At 49.6% G+C, this 19062-nt stretch overlaps 1 protein-coding gene and 1 non-coding gene across 3 annotated transcripts in view; both read left to right on the forward strand.

Moving 5' to 3' along the window:
- DNAH10 (dynein axonemal heavy chain 10) overlaps positions 1-19062 on the forward strand; it is a 174981-nt gene that overhangs the window by 147854 nt on the left and 8065 nt on the right. For both annotated transcript variants that reach the window (XM_032243719.1, XM_032243716.1), the window contains 12 exons: positions 1073-1254; positions 2339-2475; positions 4266-4483; positions 5536-5757; positions 6041-6188; positions 7648-7927; positions 8973-9202; positions 10061-10334; positions 15227-15331; positions 15739-15893; positions 16426-16580; positions 17927-18110. In XM_032243719.1, the coding sequence (XP_032099610.1) occupies positions 1073-1254; positions 2339-2475; positions 4266-4483; positions 5536-5757; positions 6041-6188; positions 7648-7927; positions 8973-9202; positions 10061-10334; positions 15227-15331; positions 15739-15893; positions 16426-16580; positions 17927-18110 (2290 nt within the window). The remainder of the gene's footprint in view (positions 1-1072; positions 1255-2338; positions 2476-4265; positions 4484-5535; positions 5758-6040; positions 6189-7647; positions 7928-8972; positions 9203-10060; positions 10335-15226; positions 15332-15738; positions 15894-16425; positions 16581-17926; positions 18111-19062) is intronic.
- On the forward strand, positions 13453-13593 carry LOC116528272. Its single transcript, XR_004258959.1, has one exon. It is a non-coding gene; the product is annotated as a U4 spliceosomal RNA (small nuclear RNA).

The raw sequence follows: 19062 nt of genomic DNA on the forward strand, positions 1-19062 counted from the left end.
CTGTCTCTGTCTCCTCCCTGTCTCTGTCTCTCTCCCTGTCTCTCTGTCTCTCTCCCTGTCTCTGTCTCTCTCCCTGTCTCTGTCTCTCTCTCTCTCCCTGTCTCTGTCTCCTCCCTGTCTCTCTCCCTGTCTCGGTCTCTCTCCCTATCTCTGTCTCCCCCCGTCTCTTTCCCTGTCTCTGTCTCTCTCCCTGTCTCTGTCTCTGTCCCTCCATCCCCCTCATTCTTCTCTGACTCACCCCAGCCTCCTGCCAGCGTGCACATGCCTGGCCTCCCCCACGCTGCTTCCATGCACTCCGGGGCCCCTGCCTCCTGCCCTTCCCTGCTCCTTTTCCTCCCCCTCCTGCTTTGCCGTGTCTGCACTGTTCTCCTTCCACTTCCGTCTTTCCTCACGGTGTTCTCTGTGAGACTCCTGTGGCTTTCATTGACCTTGCCTGGCAGTGGGAAGTCCCAGGCCAGTTCCTTCTCCAGCCTTTGCCCCAGCACCGCTGTTCTGTCTCCTGTTCTGTTGGGAGTTCCAGTTCTCCAGAGGGCCAGGGTCAGTGGATATCTGAGTTCTGGAGGAGCGGTGTGACAGTCTAGCCTCATCAAAGCCACAGAAAAGAGTTACGGGGCAGCATAGCCTGGCAGCCCTCCCAGGCAGTCAGCACAGCCAGTTGTGCAGGCCCCCAGGGCCCTGCTTCTTCATCTCGGACACGGGAAAGAAGATGGTGGCGGCGGTGGTGGCGATGACACTGCCGGCAGCCGTTGTTTATAGTCAGAGGGATCAGCCGAGGGTGTGATTAAAACACAGATGCTCAGGCTCCACCCTGACCCGCTGGTCCAGACTCCCCTGGGGCGACCTGGGTTTGTATTTTAATGCTGCCTGCCCCCCACCGTAATTCAGCTGCGTTCCAGGTGCCTGGTCTGGAACGTGAGAGGGGAACCTGTCCCCACCCTCGGGGACACTCCCACCCAGGAGTGCGATTTGTGTTGGGACCTGAGAGTCAGCTCCAGGGATCGTGTTTTGGTTGAGCTGTTTTTTCCAGAGCTCTCTTTCAGGCTGACCCATGTGTGTCTTGGTTTCTTGCCAGGTCATTTGCTAAGCCTCCGAAGCAGGTGCAGACGGTCTGCGAATGCATCCTCATCATGAAAGGGTACAAAGAGCTCAACTGGAAAACCGCCAAGGGCATGATGTCTGACCCGAATTTCCTGAGGTCTCTGATGGAGATTGATTTTGATTCGATTACACAGAGCCAAGTGAAAAACATCAAAGGTGAGTGTAGCCGTGTGTGGGAATCACCAGGGTGGATCTCGGTCTGGCATCTCAGTCTCTGGGACAGGGAAAGAAGGCAAGGAGGCTTGTCGCAGGAGGCCCTCCCCTTGCAGTCAGATGATATCAGATGGAACAGGCGACTATTGGTCACCAGGAAAACAGCAGCCCCATGACGTGACCCAGGGAGCGTGGCTGGGGATGGGCAGCGGCAGCCAAGCCCACCTTGTTCAGTTCAGCACTAGTCCTAGCTCTCCCTGTCGGGAAACAAGATCATCTCGTTGGAACTGAGCCCGGCCTTGTCTTCTGCGCGTCTCATCCAGTGCGCGTGCAGGAGCCCAGAGCTGCTCCGACCTTGGCTTCCCCGCTTTCTCCTCTTGTCAGTATCAAGTCTTCTGGAGGTCCCTGGGGAGTGGGCATGGTGGGGGGCAGCATCACTGACGGCCAGCCTCTCCCCCGTCTTTGGCTAAAGCACTGAGTTCCCTTTGAGCCCAGTTCCTGACCCTGCCCAGTGCTCAGCCAGGCGGTGATGGTGGAATGTGTTACTCTTTGCAAAAAGCAATACAAGTTCACACTGTGTTTGATGGCTTATTTAGACTCTTATCATCAAACATTTTTTCTTAGTCCCTTAAAAACAAAAGCAAACTTAACACAAATGACCCCAACCACTAGAAAAATGCAAGGCATTCGCTCTGTCTGAATCTTCATTGGATGGACTTCTACTTACGTGAAATTAGTCCCGGGGTGAGGGTGCGGGTGAAGGTGACACAGGTAATGGCCTGCGAATTCCAGTTAGCCACCTGGGTGCCCAGTTGGGAGTCTCCATTGTGTCCTGGGTTCCCAGCGTGACACCTGCGTCCCAGGTAGCAATAAACCATGCACCTCGCCCACATCTGAAACATCCACTTATGCAGAGCCTGTTCTGGTTTGGCACCAGCTGAAGGAGAGCTGCGTGCATTCTGCTCACAGGGCCCCTGAGGAAGAGGAAACAAGTTACGCTTACTTTGTCCACGGGCAATTTGTTCCCTGTTTTATGTTCTCAAGATGAAGCTTGCACTCATAAAAATGATTGCGTGTTTCACGTTAGGCCTCTTGAAGACTCTCAATACCACAACTGAAGAAATGGAAGCTGTCAGCAAAGCCGGGCTGGGGATGCTGAAATTCGTCGAAGCTGTAATGGGCTACTGTGATGTTTTCAGAGAAATCAAGCCCAAAAGAGAGAAGGTATTGCCCAACTGTAGGACTGCCACAGTACTGCCAGCAGACCCGCTTAGAGTCAGAATTAACATGTACACACCTTTGCTGAAAAGATTCTCCCAAGGTTCTGACTTTAAACTTGTGCAGTTTAAGTGGGGCGTGGTGGCTCACACCTGTGATCCCAGGACTTTGGGAGGCTGAGGTGGGTGAATCACTTGAGGTCAGGAGTTCAAGACCACCCTGGCCAACATGTTGAAACCCCACCTCTACTAAAAATACAAAAGAAAAAAATGAGCTGGGCATGATGGTGGGCGCCTGTCATCCTGGTTACTGGGGAAGCTGAGGCGGGAGAATCTCCAGAAGGCTGCAGTGAGCTGAGATGGCGCCATTGCACTCCAGCCTGGGAAACATAGGAAGACTCCATCTCAAAAAAAAAAAAAAAAAAATGCAGTTTAAACATTCCCCCCGCCCCCTAATAAATGGTAATCCTGAAACACAACTATCATTTAGGCATCGTGCAGGTGGTAGACAAAACCGAGGTCTGATTTTCAACCTGTATGTGAGAGTGTAGCATAAAAGATGTTTAGGCCAGGTGCAGTGACTCTCGCCTATAATCCCAGCACTTTGGAAGCCCAGGTGGGAGGTTCGCTCAAGTGCAGGAGTTTGAGAGCAGCTTGGGCAACATAGTGAGGCCCTGTCTCTACAAAAAAAATTTAAAAACTTAGCCGAGCATGGTGGCACACACCTGCACTGCCAGCCACTTGGGAGGCTGCAGTGAGCTGTGATTGTACCACTGCACTCCAGCCTGGGCGACACAGTGAGACCCTGTCTCAAAAAAAAAAAAAAAAAGATGTTTAAAGTTGTTTCTCTAGGGTCAAGGCAGAGTTTTTCAGTGGCAGCACTGTTAAAGCGCTGCGTGGGGTCTGTCCTGGGCGCTGCAGTGGTTTAGTCTCACCCCACTGGATGCCAGCAGCACCCTCCCTCCAAGCTGTGACATCCAGAAATGTCTCCAGAAATTACCCAATGTCCCCTGGGGACAAAACTTGTCCTAGTTGAAAGCAGCAGGGCCAAAGTAACATGTAGATCACAAAATACAAAGTGAGTAAGGCTGATTTGATCATTTGGAGTCATATTGTGACCTTGCTTTATAGCTCAGTTTTATTATTCAGAAAACTTAGAACTAATAGAAATACTGTTATTGTCTGTGGTATATTCTTGTGAGGTTTTTTTTTTTTTTTTTTTTTGAGAAGGAGTTTCGCTCTTGTTGCCCAGGCTGGAGTGCAGTGGCGTGATCTCAGCTCACTGCAACCTCCGCCTCCAGGGTTCAAGCAATTCTTCTGCCTCAGCCTCCCAAGTAGCTGGGACTACAGGTGCATGCCACCATGCCTGGTTGATTTTTGTATTCTTAGTAGAGATGGGGTTTCGCCGCACTGGCCAGCCTGGCCTTGAACTCCTGACCTTGTGATCTGCCCGCCTCAGACTCCCAAAGTGCTGGGATAGCCACCTCGACCAGCCAGTTTTTCTGAGTTTTTGACTTAGAACCACAGTGTCATCTTACTGTGGCCTCAGTACACATGAAAGTAAAACCATATGATAACTTGGGTGTTGGGTGTCTTCTAAAAGGACATAGAGTTTTTGCAGCAAACAGTTGAAGAAACTAAGAAGCCACGTGTCATCAATCTTAATTAATGGGACTGTTTGATATTTATGGCAGACACCATTAGAGCGGTTTGGACATGTGGCCTGGTTGGAGGCCGTTGGATCCCGGCCCCACCGTGGTCCTTGTCCCCATCTTTTTGCAAATGGTCTTCACTTAGGTGGCCAGGCTGGAGCGGAATTTTTACCTCACTAAACGGGAACTGGAAAGGATCCAGAATGAGTTGGCAGCAATTCAGAAAGAGCTGGAAACGTTGGGTGCCAAATACGAGGCCGCCATACTAGAGAAGCAGAAGCTGCAGGAAGAAGCCGAGATCATGGAGAGGCGGCTGATTGCTGCCGACAAACTCATCTCGGGCCTGGGGTCGGAAAACGTCAGGTCAGCGCGGCTCACGAGCCCCCCTGTTGTGGTTTGTAAATGGACGTCACCCACAGAGTTTCTCGCCATGTTGATTCTTTATCTCATGTTGTGTTTTTAATGTGAAAACCACGTGACCAGGTCTTATTTCACTATTATCATGTTTATGGCGGCTAATGGCTATTTTATAGAGTCTTGCTTTTATTAGGTACTGAGTGTTATTTACTAATTACTCGGGGTTGAGGTGGGAGTGCAGCTGTGGAGATAGGGAGACATCCATAGCATTCAGCAAGGTGCTCTGGGTTTTGGGAGTGTTTGCTTCTTGGTGACCTTTAACCCCTGGGTTCTTTCTAGAAGAGTCTGTGGGAGAAGCGCATCTCTGTCACTGCACAGATGCCTTCCAAGGGTTCCAGTGGTTCGTTCAGTCCTGGGCTTCAATCTGAAGAAGTGATGGGGCTGTGATATTCGTGGGCAAGACCGCTTGGCCACAGCTTATTCACCAAATAGGGCAGCAGTTTTGAACCTGGCATCTGTAAATGTGGTGTGGAAAACACTGACAAATGTTGTCTGCATGTGGGAAACACACAGTTTTCAATATTTCTAAACCTAAGTCCTGGGGCATGTGCTGGAAGAGGCCAAATGAAACAGATGCTTGCTTTTATCTTGGGTGGAATTCAGTCCTCGAGTGAAGCCAGAACTTGTTAGCTCTGCTGGGATGGTTTATATGCCTTTGATTAAGGCTTCGGAAACAATGTGATTACTACTTAATGTGATCCTCACAATGTGATTGCTACTTAATATGATCCACACCGTGGGATTACTGCTTAATAAAGACCGAAATCCTTTCCTGAGCCCCTGCTTGACGCTGGCTCCAAACGCCAGGTTCACTGGGGTGGGGAGTTGCACGATGAGCTGTTGGTCTCTGTTCCCCACGAGGAAAGAGTATCTCAACAAAATGTTTCTGTCTGGCTAGCCCCGTTAGCAAGGTGTCGAGTTGCTTCTTCTGGAATGCTCCTTTGGTTGTGGCCGGAAGGTAAACTACTCACGGCAGCCTCCCTCTCCTCTGGTGCCAGGTGGCTGAATGACTTGGATGAGCTGATGCACCGGCGCGTGAAGCTGCTAGGGGACTGCCTGCTGTGCGCAGCTTTCCTGAGCTATGAGGGAGCCTTCACCTGGGAGTTCCGAGACGAGATGGTTCATCAGATTTGGCAAAATGACCTACTGGAGCGGGAGATCCCCCTGAGCCAGCCTTTCCGGCTGGAAAGCCTGCTCACGGATGATGTTGAGATCAGCAGGTATGTGTCGCCCTGAGCCAGCAGGAGGGAGGGGGTCTACGTGGGTGTCACCCTGGAAGGAGACGATGGCCTGGGGTCGTAGCCAGGACCGTAGCTGGCTTGACTGCCTGGAAGTGGCGGGAGGAGCTGCAGACGCAGTCTGGAGTGGTTCTCTCTGGAGTGCAAGGAGGCTTGTGCAGCCTGGAGATGGGAAGATTGTTCTGGAAGGCCAGTCCTGCCACCCTTAGCCCTTGGCTCACAAATTGGTGAGAAAAATGCATTTCCCAATGGCTGTTTCTTCCAGGTGGGGGTCCCAGGGCCTTCCCCCCGATGAGCTGTCTGTTCAGAATGGCATCCTCACCACCAGGGCCAGCCGCTTCCCTCTCTGCATTGACCCCCAGCAGCAGGCCCTCAACTGGATCAAGAGAAAAGAGGAGAAGAATAATCTGCGGGTACAGCGGCTCCTCCTGGGGCAGCATCTGCCCCCGCTGCCCATTCTCTGGAGAGGGTTCCTCCTGCCTCTGTACCTGGCAGCCCCTATCCTCCTTGAAGCCAGGCTGTAAATGCTCCCACCCTGACCCCATGCAGAGCCCTCCTCCCGCCTCCGCCTCCGCCTCCACCCCTTGGGTCTGCCAGGGCAGCTGGAACCACCTTGAACTCTGCACCCTGGAGGCAAAGGTCCTGCTTTTCTCAGCCTCGTGTTCCTCCGCCCAGTGTGGGGCTTGTGGTCTGGGTGCTCAGTCGCTGTTCTTTGCAGCTGAGGTGGGGGACAGGGACGCAGTGAGGAGAGGTGAGAGTAATAGCTGGATGCGATAGAATTCACACACCACAGCATTCCTCCGCCGAAAGCACACAACTCAGTGTGAGTTTGAGTATGTTTACAGAGCTGTATACCAATTACCAGAGTCAATTTTAGAACATTTTTATTATCCCCAAAAGACATGCTACATCCTTTAGCATCACCCCTCCAGTCCCTCCATTTCTCCCTCCGCAAGGCCCCGGCAGCCACTCATCTTCTTTCTGTCGTGAATCTGCCTCTTCTGGACATTGGCTAGGATTGGAATCAGACACTATATGGCCTTTTGTTCTGGTGCCTTTCACTCAGCATGATGTCTTCAAGGTCTGTGCTTGCTGCAGTGTGGTCAGTGCGCCATTCCTTCCTGGGGCTGCATTCTATTCCGGCGTGTGAATAGAACACATTGTGTATACCCAGCCACTCACTGAGGGGCAGCTGGGCTGTTCCCACTTTTTGGGTGTTTGAAGAATGCCGCTGTGAACATTGGTGTGCGCGTTTTTACATGGACATATGTTTTCAGTTCTCTTGGGTTGATACCTAGGAGTGGAATTGCTGGGGCGTCCCGATCACTTTTTGCTGAACTAATGAACAAATTAATGGTTTTCGGTTTTAGCTTTTCCTTATTTTTTCTGGTCCTTGATCCCAGGTATTTTCATGCTGTTAGGGGAAGCCCATTGTGTTCCAAGGTCAGGGGAACAGCCTGCCTCTAAAATGCACAAGTAGCTATCGTGGAGCAAACACTGTGAGGGCAGGAACTTTCCTAGACTCCCTCTTCCCTCAGCCTGCCAGGGAGCGCTGAAATTGTCAGCCTGCTCCTAGCCCAATTCCAATGCCTACCCTGTCTCTTAAAGGGGAGGGGTTCTAGCTTATAGGGAGAGGGGCTGAGGAATTCTCTTCCTTTCCTCTCCACCCTGTTTGAGCAAGATCCTGCGTTGAGCTTGGACCTTGTGGTATGTACACGTTATCTACCGCTCGCTGCTCCCTTCTTTCCACCTCTGGCCCCTCCAAGTTCCTGGCTCATCTACTTCTCACTTCCCAAGCCCTTCCCTGGTTATATTTGGCAGGGCCGCAGTTAAACATGCTGGGTTTCCGCATCTGCCTCCCCTCTCTTCCAGGTCGCTTCCTTTAACGACCCTGACTTCCTCAAGCAGCTGGAGATGTCCATAAAGTATGGGACCCCTTTCCTGTTCCACGATGTTGATGAATACATCGATCCTGTGATTGATAACGTCTTAGAAAAAAATATAAAAGTCTCCCAAGGACGGCAGTTTATCATCCTGGGAGACAAGGAAGTTGACTATGATTCAAATTTCAGACTGTATCTAAACACCAAGCTGGCCAATCCCAGATATTCCCCGTCCGTGTTTGGGAAAGCCATGGTGATCAATTACACAGGTAAGAATGTGTAGAATCTCCATTGTTTATTAAGGTGGTTATTATGGAGACCACAATCTGAGATCAAGACTTTCATGGGATGTAATTTCACTCAGTGACCCCAGATCATTCTCATAGGCACATCTGGACTAGTCGGCTCTTAATGATTAGGTACCACTTAGAAGGTGTGGGGCCATGAGTTACATGTCTGGAGGCACACTGAGACCAGGCCGTGGGCACATGTGTTCACACGTGGAATGGGGTGGGACCTCTGTCTGTGGGGGCAGGAAGTTACTCTGTATTCGTGGATTTAAAATACAGGTTGTGATTTTGAATTTTTATTCTTCCTGCAAGTTGAATTCTGATAGAAATTGGATGTTATCTCTCACATTCTCTAAGGTTGTCATGCACCTGCTTAAACACATTGATTTGACTTGGATGACTTTCCTTCCTTTTTTCTTTTCTCTTTCTTTTCTTTCTTTCTTTCTCTCTTTCTTTCCTTTGCCTTCCCCTCCCTTCCCTTCCTTCCTTTCCTTCCTTCTCTCATTCCTTCCTTCTGTCCCTCCCTCCCTCCCTCCCTCCCTCCTTCCTTCCTTCCTTCCTTCCTTCCTTCCTTCCTTCCTTCCTTCCTTCCTTCCCTTTCTCCCTCCCCTTCCCTTCCCTTTTCTCAGATGAGGTTTCTCTGTGTTTCCGAGTCTGGTCTCAAACTTCTGGGCTCAAGTGATCCTGCCGCCTCTGCCTCCCAAAGTGCTGGGATTACAGGCATGAACCACTGTGCCAGGTCTGGGTGTACTTTGAACTATGGCCCCTAATCTGTGGAAGCCTGGGTTTTCTTTCAGTGCGTTTTTTCTTTTTGTCCACCACTCTGCACCACAGCGTTGCTATTTTGCTCTGTGTCTGCCACCGTGCTGCTGTAGAGTGACTTTGGTGGGTGATGAATCCTCATGCCTCTGACATGCTGGCTGAGACCCACGCTGAGCTTGTCCCATCACAGCAGGGCAGGGGGAGAGACAGTGACCAGCTTGTCGGGCTGCAGGTGGTGAGGGCCTCTCGCTGTCCCCCACAGTCACACTGAAGGGCCTAGAGGACCAGCTGCTGAGTGTGCTGGTGGCTTATGAGAGGCGGGAGCTGGAGGAGCAGCGGGAGCACCTCATCCAGGAGACCAGCGAGAACAAGAATCTGCTCAAGGACCTGGAAGATTCCCTCCTTCGGGAGCTGGCCACGTCCACCGGGAACATGCTGGACAACGTGGACCTGGTGCACACCCTGGAGGAGACCAAATCCAAGGCAACAGAGGTAGCAACCACAGCAGAAAAGGCCCTGAGCCAGGCAGGGCCTGCATGCGCCCTTGGAGCATCCATTTCCTTTTCTATTCAATAAGAAAACAGCTCTGTGATCTCAGGGATAAAAAGCCACCTCTGTTGGGATGTGCTGTGGGGAGGAGAGCCCTAAAGGTGTTCCCAGCATCCCTGGGGCATGGTCAGTCTCTTGAGAGTGATAGAAAACCCAGCCCTGCCTGGCTTAAGTCAACAGGGAAGTTATCTGCTGAGAAAGCTGAAAAGTCCAGAGATAGCTTCAGGTGGGGTTGGATCCAGGACTTCAAAAATCCCAGGAGGACTTGGTTCCTCTCCATTTCTGGGCTGGGCTTTCTACTGGGTTGGCTTGATTCTCTGCCAGCTCCCCACATGGTCATAAGACTGGTCTGGCCTCACGTCCTCTCAGGTCCAAACCCAAAGGGATAAGTGAGAATCTTCCTGTTCCTACCGTGAAGGTCCCAAGAGTCGCTGAAGTCACATTTCTACTCCAAACCAGTCCTGGGAGCTTGGGGATGCTAGGCTCAAGTTGGCTGGGCCTGGGTCACATGGTCTTCTCCCGGTGTCACGGATGGAACCCCATATATGAGATGAAAAGGGAGAGGGCAGTACTTGGAGACTTACAAGCAGCATTACTAGAGGAAGGGGCCATAGGTGCAGGGGCGTCAGCCACAGATAGCCACCTCATCCTACAAGAGGGTGGACCCTCGCTCCCCTGCAGTCCCTGGATGCTTTCAAAGCCCTGGAGCATTGTACATACCTTTCTGCTGTCCCCTCCCCTCCTGCCCTCTGCCCACTTCTCAGCCTTCCTGTGTCCAGGGTCACTTGTTCTTTTCTTCAGGTCTCAGAGAAACTCAAGCTAGCGGAGAAGACGGCCTTGGACATTGACAGGCTGCGGGACGGCTACCGGCCAGCAGCCAGGAGGGGGGCCATCCTGTTCTTTGTGCTGTCCGAGATGGCCCTGGTGAATGCCATGTACCAGTACTCCCTGATCGCCTTCTTAGAGGTCTTCGGACTGTCACTGAAGAAGTCACTGCCTGATTCCATTCTCATGAAACGCCTGAAGAATATCATGGACACGCTGACCTTCAACATCTATAACTACGGCTGCACGGGTGAGCCCTCCCCGAAGAGGAGGACAAGTGTGGCAAGTTTGGTGTACCAGATGTGGCTTTAAGGAAACTTGGTCGGTGAAAATGGAAACTTAACAAATGGCATTTTTTTTTTTTTTGAAATAGGGTCTTGCTCCATCACCCAGGCTGGATGCAGTGGTACCCTACCTCCTGGGCTCAGGTGATCCTCCCACCTCAGCCTCCAGAGTAGCTGGGACTACAGGGCATGCCGCTATATGCAGCTAATTTTGGTATATTTTGTAGAGATGGGGTTTCACTGTGTTGCCCAGGCTGGTCTAGAACTCCTGAGCTCAAACGATCCACCCACCTCGGCCTCCCAAAGTGCTAGGGTTACGAGGTGTGAGCCATCTTGCTCAGCTCTGGATGGCATTCTTAAGTGTGACAATTCATGTTACAGGAAGAATGTTTAAAGCACCAAATTTTAAGTTAGCAGCTTTGTTGAGATACGATTTACATGCCATAAATTGACCATTTAAAAATGTACAATTCCGTGATTCATGGCATATTCATAGAGCTGTACAGCCAACACTACTCTCGCTCTGGAACATTTCCCCAGCCCCGAAATGAAATCCCATACTCATTAGCAGTCCTTCCCTGTCCCCCGCTCCTGGTCCCTGGCAGCCACCACTCTGTGTTCCGTCTGTGTGGATTTACTCGTTCTGGGCACTGCCTGTCAATGGAGTCATACGGTATGTGACTTTTCATGACTGGCTGCTTTCACTCCGCATCATGACTTCAAGGCTCATCCGTGTTGCTGCAGGGGTCATTACTTTCTATGGCTGACTCACGTCCCACGTATAGACAGAACGCCCTGTGCTTACCCACCCATCGCTTGATGGGCATTTGGGTTGTTTCGCTTTTTTGCTGTTAAGACAATGCTGCTGTGAACATATTCGCACAGGTTTTTGTGTGAATGTGTGGTTTTACTTCTTTTGGGGGCATATCTAGGAAGGGAATTGCTGGGTCATAGGGTAATTCTAGGTTTAAGTTTTGAGGAACTGCCAAACTGTTTTCCGAAGTGACTACAGTATATTTCAACCCCTACATGATTGATTTTTAAAAAAAAATTTTTATTATGGAAAACATATACAGAAGAGAATATTGTTGTGATCCTCTTCACACCCTTCACCTGGCAACGGTCAGCTCTGGGTTTGTTTATATGTAACAGGGTTTTCCATCAACACAGATTATGTTGAAAATTTGCTTCATATTCAAATCACTTATCTGTAAGTATGTTAGTTTGTATCTCTAAAACACAGGTCAGCAAACTTTCTGTAAAGGGCCAGATAGTAGGTATTTTAGGCTTTGCAAGCTAAGTGATTTCTGCCACAACTACCCACTTCTGCCATCGTAGCACAAAAGCAACCATTGGACAATATGGAAGTGAATGGCCATGGCTGTGTTCCAATAAAACTTTATTAGCAAAAACAGGCAGAGGCTGGCTTTGGCCCCTGGCTTGTGGTTTGCCCATCCCTGCTCTGACATAGAAGGATTCTATCTCAAAACATAGACATGAAGCCATTATCATACCCCCAAATTAATAATTTCTTAATATCATCATATACCTAGTTTTCAAATGTTCCCATTTGTCTATGTCATAGTTCACATTTGTTTAAATGAGGACCTCAGGGGCCAGGCATGGTGGCTCACGCCTGTAATCCCAGTACTTTGGGAGGCCGAGGTGGGTTGATCACAAGGTCCGGAGGTCAAGACCATCCTGGCCAACATAGTAAAATCCCATTTCTACTAAAAATACAAAAATTACCTGGGCGTGGTGGCACACACCTGTAATCCCAGCTACTCAGGAGGCTTAAGCAACAGAAATCAGAGTCTAGCTCTGATGCCCAGGATGGAGTGCAGTAGCACAATCACAGCTTACTGCAACCTCCATCTCCCAGGCTCAAGCAATCCTCCCACCTCAGCTTCCTCAGTGACTGGGACTACAGGTGCACGCCACCATGCCTGGCTAATTTTTTTTTTTTTTTTTTTTGTAGAGACAGTAGTCTTGCCATGTTGCCCAGGCTGGTCTTGAACTCCTGGGCTTAAGATATCCTCCTGCCTTGGCCTCCCAAAGTGCTGGGATTAGAAGCATAAGCCACCGTGTCTGCCCCACCCTTTGCATTTATTTGTGGAAGAAACCTGCATGGTCGTTGGGTTGCTTCCCGTAGTCTGAATTTTGCGGCTCGCGTCTCTGTGGTGTGTCATTGGGGGACCTCCCAGATGCCAATACTGTAGTTCTTTTCTCATGAGACTTTAGGATTCCCCAGTGAAGAGTCTTCAGCCTTTTCCTAGAGTATGTAATCCTGACTGCCAACCTTCTTGGAACCATGTGATAAAGAAGGCTGTCAATTTCAACATTTATTATGAAAACTTTCACTGAAAGCCATATTTTCAGTATGGTTTTCCCTCAACTATGCCTGGTGTTCCCCAGTGTAGAGACCCTGTTTTATCTTTTTCACAGTTCATTTGGGTAGGGCAGGCAGTTGCCTAGCAGCATGGGGTGAGGGGATCTGGGATCTGACTGCTTGTCAAACAAGTTGTCCACCCATCTTCCTGTTTTTAGCCTGTATTCACCCACACTTCCAAAGGATCTGGTACTGCCAGTTCCTGAGCTTTTGATGTGTTCTGTGGTATGCATCTCAGCTTCATCTCCTCCTCATGTGAGAGTCAACTTTCTCAGCTCTGCTGAATCAGTTATCACTTGTCCATCTGTCTGTAGCTTGGAATTTATTTTTTTTTTTGAGACAGAGTGTTGCGCTGTCACCCAGGCTGGAGTGCAGTGGTGCGATCATAGCTCACTGCAACATTTGCCTCCTGGGTTCAAGTAATTCCCCTGCCTCAGCCTACTGAGTAGCTGGGACTACAGGTGCCCGCCACCACATCGGCTAATTTTTTGTAGTCTTAGTAGAGACAGGGTTTTGCCATGTTGGCCAGGGTGGTCTTGAACTCCTGACCTTAAGTGATCTGCCCACCTTGGCCTCCCAAAGTGCTGGGATTACAGGTGTGAGCCACTGCGCCTGGCCTAGCTTGCAAAATTTTATTGCTGTTGTCTTTTCTCCAATTTTCTGGGAGCGTATACCTTTTTAAAAAACTCACCATTAGCTTTGCGCAGTGGCAGTATCATAGCCAATGAGGTTTATCCGAGGTGCGATTATTGCTAATTGAAAACTTTTCCCAATACCCCGCCATGATGGCTTGAAATATAGTCGGCGTTGGCAATTTTTGGCGGTCTCTACGGAGACTGAATTATAAAAAAGAAAAACAACTCACCATTAGGCCTGGCGCGGTGGCTCACGCCTGTAATCCCAGCACTTTGGAAGGCTGAGGCAGGCAGATCACAAGGTCAAGAGATGAAGACATCCTGGCTAACATGGTGAAACCCCGTCTTTACTAAAAATACAAAAATTAACTGGGCGTGATAGCATGTGCCTGTAGTCCCAGCTCTCGGGAGGCTGAGGTAGAAGAATCACTTGAACTCTGGAGTTGGAGGTTGCAGTGAGCCAAGATTGCACCATTGCACTCCAGCCTGGTGACAGAGCGAGACCCCATCTTAAGAAAAAAAAAAACAAAAAAAACCCTCACCATTTCAGTTGGTTTTTGGAAGGGCGTTGGGATAAACTCAGAGTGGCCATTTTTAACCAGGGATCTGTAGAGTGACCTCCAGAAAGCAGAGGGTGGGTAAGGCACGCCCGTGTCCCCACCCAGTCCTCTTGTGCTGAGATACTGTACTTCCTGACAGTGGTATTTCACAGGCACCAGTGCTTGTATTAGTTTGCCATGCCCACCGTAACAAAATACCACTGACCGGGTGGCTTAAGCAACAGAAATTTATTTTCTCATAGTCTTGGAGGCCGGAAATGCAAAATCAAGGTGAATAGATTTCCTTTCTCCTTAGGACGCTCCCCTTGGCTTGTAGGAGGCTGTCTCGAAGCTGTGTCCGCACAGGGTCCATCTTCTCTGTTTGCGAATCCCTGGCGTCTCTGTGTGTCCAAACTTCCTCCTCGTATAAGGACACCAGTGAGGTTGGACTGCACCCACCCTAATGGCCTCATTTGAACTTAAACAGCTCTCTAAAGACCCTGTCTCCAATACAGTCAATACTTTGTACACCTATAAAGTAGAATTCAAATCACAAATTTTGACTTTCACATTTTTTTTCCCAGGAACACATGTCTTCTGTTAAAAAGCAAAAAAGAAGAAAGCTGGTATTTTGCATCCATCAATAAAGAGTCTGTTGATGGAGTGTGCATCCTCTGCAACAGGGGTTGACAGACCCCCAGCCAGCATCCAAATCTGGCCCACTGCCTGCGTTTGTAAATAAAGTTTTATTGGAACAGGGCCATATCCATTTGTATACATGTTGTCTGTGGTTGCCTTTGTACTACAATGGCAGAGTTGAGTGGTTATGACAGAGACCATCTAGCTTCCAAAGCCAAAAATATTTACTCTCTGGCCCTTTGTAGAAAGTTTGCCAACACTTCTTCCAGACCCTAATGGACAGGCACGCACAGTGGAGTCAGGCAAACAGCCCGCCTTCGGTTGAGAGGGTGGCTCTGTGTCCCTTCTATACCAGCCCTCACTGGCTTTTCCTCTTCCCAGGATGGTGTGATTGTGCCTCCTGTAGTCACGGCCATTTCCGTTACATACAGGAGCATGTCACTGCAGACTGCACTTGGGCATGACCTAGGAGTTGAGCTCATGTTTTCTGCACTTAGATGTTTGTGGACATGAGGTGCAAAGAGGGCTAAATGCAGCCATACCCAGTTTGAGTGTTTCATTTTATTTCACTTACATTTAAGCACAGTGGGCATAAGCAACTCAGTTTTTTAAAGTGAATTTTAAGAAATCAATACTCACATGATGTTTCCCTCCAGGGCTGTTTGAGAGGCACAAACTACTCTTTTCCTTTAATATGACCATCAAGATAGAACAAGCAGAAGGGAGAGTCCCTCAAGAAGAATTAGATTTCTTTTTGAAAGGTAATGAATTTGCCTAGCCTCATTCTTCCCGTCTCCTTGCCCACACGATACATGTATATAAGTTTGTCCATTAAAACAAACAAGAACAAAAATTCTCCTTAAAACTTGGCTTCCAACAGCACTGCATTTTTCACTATTCCAGTTGAGCATTCCAGCCTCAGAAGTGGTTCTGGTTGAACTCGGAGCAGCCAGCCTCTGTCTCAGGGCCACCCTGAGGCTGGAAGCTGGATGCTGCAGTGAGCGCCGGGTTGGTGTCGCTGGCGGTGACAAGGGCAAGCCCAGGCCACTTCCTCTTTCCAGTCTCCTTGAGAAGTGGACTTTTTCCAAAAGTGAGAGAAGTCAAAGCAGAGTTGCTTGCTTTGTGTCAGCAGTGCAGTGGCTATTTGCTTCTCTTCTGTTGTGATTAGGAAACATTTCCCTGGAGAAAAGCAAAAGAAAAAAGCCCTGCGCTTGGCTGTCCGACCAAGGATGGGAAGATATCATTCTTTTATCAGAAATGTTTTCAGACAACTTCGGGCAACTTCCTGATGACGTGGAGAATAATCAGAATGTCTGGCAGGAGGTGAGCACACGTTCCCTTTCTCCTCCTCTTCTTCCCCACATGTCCACAATCTCCAAACCTGAACTGTGGCCCAACTCCTTCAAAGAAGACACTCCTTCGAGTCATCCATTCAGTGTATAATCAATGCCCTCTAACTCCCTGGTTAGAATTCTCCCTTGGCTAATTCAGCTAGGTGTATGGGAGATCCAACCATCTACCTGTCCACCCATCCTTCCATCCGTCCATCCATCCATCCACCTACCCACCTATCCATCCACCTACCCACCTATCCATCCAAGAAATAGTTATGGGTATCTACCATGTACCATGTCCCTTGATGGGCACTGGGGACTCGGTGAATAAGATTCAGTTCCTTCCTTTCTGAATTTCATAGTCTTTGGGGGTGGGGAATGACAGATCTGACCAGGTGCCTTCAGTTCTACACCTATAGATTCTCATCCCTTTCCGATGGCTTTTGCCACCTTCACACACAAATGGGGACCTCTGTCATTTCTGAGTTGATGGCGCCATGAATATTCTTTGCTTTTCCCAGTGGTATGACCTGGATTCATTGGAGCAGTTTCCATTCCCCTTGGGTTACGATAAGAACCTCACCCCTTTCCAGAAGTTGCTCATTTTGCGCTGTTTCCGTGTGGATCGGGTCTATCGGGCAGTGACTGACTATGTGACTGTAACGATGGGGGAGAAGTAAGTGTCATTTTGTTGATTTGCCACTTTCCGTGGGGTGGACTCTCTAGTATCCTCCCACCTTGGACTCAGAGCACGCAGGCTGACCAGCTCCCGAGACAGCTGTCACCCTGTCTGTGCAATATTTGATAGCCAATATTCTAGAATTCTTCAGTATTCTAGAACAGCGCTATTTGCAAGAAATTTGATGTGAGCCACATAGCAGTTTCAAAAGTCCTAGTAGCTACATTAGAAAAGAAATGGGCACAATTAATTGTAATAACGTGTTTTATTTAATTGAATATATTAAAATTATCATTTGAATGTATAATCAATAGGAACACGATTGAGACATTTTACATGCTTTTTTTGGGTATTAAGTCTTCAAAATCTAATTGGATTCACACTTACAGCATATCTCAGTTGCGGCTAGCTACATTGTAAGTGCTGAGTAGTCACGTGTGCCTCGTGGCCACTGCACTGGACAGTGTAGCTCTAGCATGGGGTGTGAGGCCGGGCAGAGAGCGTGGGGCTGTGGCTCAGATGTACCCTTGCAGCCAGCAGGGCTGGTCCCTGGGCAGCTGGTCCCTGGTCCTGGGTCCTGGTGCCCGGGTCCTGGTCCCTGGGCAGCTGCCCTTAGCTCCTGCCGACTGATAAAATGTGCGGTCGGGAACCCAAAGTGGCTGGATCCTCTGACTCTGAAAGAAGCTAGGACTTCAGATTTTTACCTGAAATCTCCCAATATTTTTGTGTTGGCAATGAATTTTAAACTGCATATCTGGGTCAAGTGCGGTGGCTCACACCTGTAATCCCAGTGCTTCAGGAGGCTGATGCGGGAGGTTCGCTTGAGGCCAGGAGTTTGAGGCCAGCCTGGGCAACATAGCAAGACACCACCTCTAAAAAATAAAAAATAAAAAAAATTAGCCAGGTGTGGTGGTACACACCTGTAGTGAAGGCCTGGGCAACAGAGTAAGATTCTATCTCTACATTTAAAAACGAAGAAAAAAACCCACACATAAAACTCAAAACTCAAGATGTGCACCATCCGGGACACGCCTGTGGAGCTGCTGGTGTGGAACCTCAGGGTTTGCTGCCGTGAGCAGGTCCACCTGGAGGGCAAGCTGAGGCACCCAGCTCAGCACAAACCGACTGAATCGAGTGTGCAGGGCGTGCAGAGAAGTCCCTGTCATCCAGGAGTTGCCCATCAGGGTGGGAGACGTGCGTAGAAACTGGAATCTAAAGCAGGGAAGACTACAAAGAGCTATCCCAGAGGGGTGGTCAGAAGGTTCTGGAGGAGACCACTGATCAGACCAGCCCGTGGTCTGGAGCTGTCCTCCCTGGAAAGTTTTCTGTGTTTCTTTCACCAGGTACGTGCAGCCCCCAATGATCAGCTTTGAAGCTATTTTTGAGCAGAGCACTCCAAATTCGCCCATCGTGTTTATCCTGAGTCCCGGCTCTGACCCTGCCAGTGATCTTATGAAATTAGCGGAGCGCAGTGGTTTTGGAGGAAATCGCCTCAAATTCCTTGCAATGGGTCAAGGTCAAGAAAAGGTAATTTGTGGCTGGAAGAAACTAGCTCTCCATGTAGGGGAAGTCCCTGGTGTCTGCTAAGGAGGAGCTAACCTGGATTTAAGCTGAGTGTGCCACAGATAAGCTGGATGCATTTCCGATCTAAGAAGCAGTCATGAAGTGTTGGAAAGGTGAAGTGATAGCTATGGCTTCACAACCTCGTGTTGTGATCATGGTGCTGTGCTGTTTTCTTTTTTCCCCTTTTTCTTTTCTCTTTGAGACAGGGTCTCCCTCTGTCACCCAGGTTGGAGTGCGGTGGTATGAACATGACTCACTGCAGCCTCCACCTCCTGAGCTCAAGTAATGGTCCTGCCTCAGCCTCCCCAGTAGCAGCTGGGACTACAGGCATACGTCACCTGGCTATTTTTTTTATATATATATTTTTTGTAGAGAAGGGGTCTCACCATATTGCCCTGGCTGGTCTTGAATTCCTGGGCTCACGTGATCTTCCCACCTCAGCCTCCCAAAGTGTTGGGATCACAGGCATGATCCGCAGCGCCCAGGCTGTGCTGCTTCCAAAGCCCTTTCACACAGTCCTTACCTCCCTTCGTCCCTGAAACATCCTCGTTGTGCATCAGGATTATTATGCCCCCAGCTACACGGCCAAGGGAGTGGGTTGAGAGAGGCTGAGCCCAGGACCATTTGGGACAGAACTGGGGCGTGAGTCCTCCTGCCCTTCTGAGCCCGTGAGCTTTCTTTGCTGTGGTCCTGCCTCTCTGCATCACAATGCTTCCTGCTAGAACTCCCTAGGCAAGTTCAGTACAATGTGAGACAAAGCTCGCAGGAAGAGCCTGTGCGTCAGTAAGTGTGACGGTCGCAGGCACGCGTGTTGGGGTCAGAGGGAGCTGACTGCCAGTCCCCGCTTTGCCATGAACTGTCTGCGAGGCTCTGGGTAAGCCCCTCTGCTGCTGGAAGCCCTGGGTGAGATGAGGAT

Source organism: Sapajus apella, unplaced genomic scaffold (assembly GCF_009761245.1).
Source record: "Sapajus apella isolate SASKATOON/1434 unplaced genomic scaffold, GSC_monkey_1.0 scaffold2, whole genome shotgun sequence".
Taxonomy (NCBI): Eukaryota; Metazoa; Chordata; class Mammalia; order Primates; family Cebidae; genus Sapajus; species Sapajus apella.